Raw genomic sequence first — 2246 nt, 5'->3', positions numbered from 1 at the left:
CAGCAGCAGCAAAAGCGTCGGCAGCAGCTGTATCAGCAGCAGCCAGAGAAGGGTACGGGGGTTGAAGGCTATCAAGGGGGCCCCCCTCGGGGGCCCCCTGGGGGGGGCCCCCATCTGCTGCTGCAGTATGAGTTGAGGGGGGGCCCCCGCTGCTGCTGGTTGCGTAGGGTACAGCAGAGACAGGCTGCACGCAGCTCTCATCTAAAACCACGGGTGCAGCAGCAGCAGCAGCAGCAGCAGCTGCTGCTGCTGCTGCTGCTGCTGCTGCAGCACACATGTCGTCGGGGGGGGGCCCTGCAGCAGCAGGGGGCCCCTTCAGCTGCTGCTGCGGGGGGCCCCCAGCAGCAGCAAACGCGGGGCCCCCGCTGCAGGCAGGAAGCCCCACAGATATACCCTGAGAGGCCTTCATCAAGACAACCTGCTGCTGCTGCTGCTGCTGCTGCTGCTGCTGCTGTTGCTGCTGCTGCTGCTGAGAGGAGAGGGAGGGGGCTGCAGCAACGCCGCTGCGTGGATAGAGCGGCGGTGCTGTTCGCCTGCAGGCCACGGAAATATGTATATATTTATTTATTTATTTATATTTATATTTATATTTATTTTTATATTTATTTATATTTATATAATTTATATATAAATATAAACCAAGTAGTAAGTCTGTGCGTCGCCAGTACAGAGAAATTAACAAAATAAACAAACACGAGGGGGTGGGTGGAGGAGCAGCAGTTGCTGCTGCTGCTGCTGCTGCTGCTGCTGCAGTTGCTGCCGCTGCTGCTGCTCCTTCCCACCGGGAGAAGGGACACGGAGAATCAATCACTGCTGCTGCTGCTGCTGCTCTTTCTGCTGCTGCTGCTGCTGCTGCTGCTGCTGCTGTGGGTGGTGGTGGTTGGGCCCCCACCGCGCCCACGCGGTGCTGTTGCGCGGCCGGGAGAGAGTCTCGCGGCTTGCATGGGAAGCCGAGGGGACTTGCTGCTGCTGCTGCTGCTGCTGCTGCTGCTGCTGTTGCTGCTGCTGCTGCTGCTGCTGCTGCGTCTCGTGATCATCAGGAAGGGCACTGAAGGGCCCCGGGGGCCCCCCGCTGCAACGGCGCTGCGCTGCAGATGGAAGCCGCACGAGTAGGCAGCAACTCTACAGCTGTGCAAGATACACTGCTGCTGTTGCTGCTGCTGCTGCTGCTCCTGCTGCTGGTGCTGCTGCTACTGCTGGGGGTGCTGCTGCTGCTGGGGGTGCTGCTGCAGTAGCTGTTGCTGCTGCTGGTGAGCTGAGAGGACCAGCGGCGGTGCGCTCGCGATGTGGTTGCTGCTGCTGCTGTTGCTGCTGCTGCTGCTGCTGCTGCTCTCCAAATATACCGAGAGCTGCGCGTTTGTGTGTAAATTTGTTAAAAGAGAAAAAAGGAAATATAAGTGGGGGGCAGCACACTCAATACCCACACAGAGGAGCGGAGCAGCGAGCAGCGGCGGGCGCGGCTGCAGCAGCAGCAGCAGCAGCAGCAGGAGCAGCAGCAGCAGTGCAGCAGCAGGCAGCAAGAGCAGCAGCTGGAGAAGCCGCGAGAAGAAGAAGATAAGAACTGAAGGAAATGATGCAGCTTGCTGCTGCTGCGCTCAACAGCAGCAGCAGCAGAGATACAAACCCGCAGCAGCAAGAGGACCCCGCGGTGCAGTGGGGAGGGGGGGTTTCGGCCTTTCTTTGGGCTTTTCTGCGGCAAAAAGAAGAAGAAAACAAACAAATAAAGTTATAATTTGAATTGAAAAAAGAAAAAAAGACAAAGAAACCCAGACAGAGCCCGCAATGGCCCGCAGCTAGTCTGCTGCAGCAGCACCGAGGCTAACTGATGAACAGAAGGAGAGGTTGCTGCGTTTCTGCAGCAACAAGCAGCCGTTTTCTGTTTTTTTAATATGAGTTTGTCTCAATTAAAAGTAAAACAACAAATAAAAACAAACAAAAGAATACAAAGAAAACAAACAAACACCCACACAACGACGCGCTGCCCTCCACACCCCAGGTAGAGGTGGCTTGCTGCTGCTGCTGCTGCTGCCTTCTTTACTGCTGCTGCTGTTTGTCTCCTCTCCTTCTTTCTTTTTCTCCTTTCTTCTGCTTAAAAGACTTAAAAAACACAATTTAAAAACTCGCACAACGACCCCGCAAATTATTCCACAATCACAGACACCCTAGGCTGCGCCCCCTCCAGCTGCTGCTGCTGCCGTTGCTGCTGCTGCTGCTGCTGCTGCTGCTGCTGCTGCTGCTGCTGTTGC

General features: G+C 56.2%; 1 protein-coding gene across 1 annotated transcript in view; it reads right to left on the bottom strand.

Moving 5' to 3' along the window:
* Positions 1-807: 807 nt before the first annotated feature.
* The window catches only part of EMH_0051710 (uncharacterized protein), a gene marked incomplete at both ends in the record, with an annotated part of 1976 nt that continues 537 nt past the window's right edge, over positions 808-2246 (bottom strand). The window contains 2 exons of the mRNA XM_013496779.1: positions 808-1083; positions 2162-2246. Of these exons, the coding sequence (XP_013352233.1) occupies positions 808-1083; positions 2162-2246 (361 nt within the window). The remainder of the gene's footprint in view (positions 1084-2161) is intronic.

Source organism: Eimeria mitis, genomic scaffold, assembly GCF_000499745.2.
Source record: "Eimeria mitis Houghton genomic scaffold, Emh_scaff2296, whole genome shotgun sequence".
NCBI lineage: Eukaryota > Apicomplexa > Conoidasida > Eucoccidiorida > Eimeriidae > Eimeria > Eimeria mitis.
Note: the sequence above shows the minus strand (reverse complement) of the source record. Positions and strands in the feature narration are given on the sequence as shown.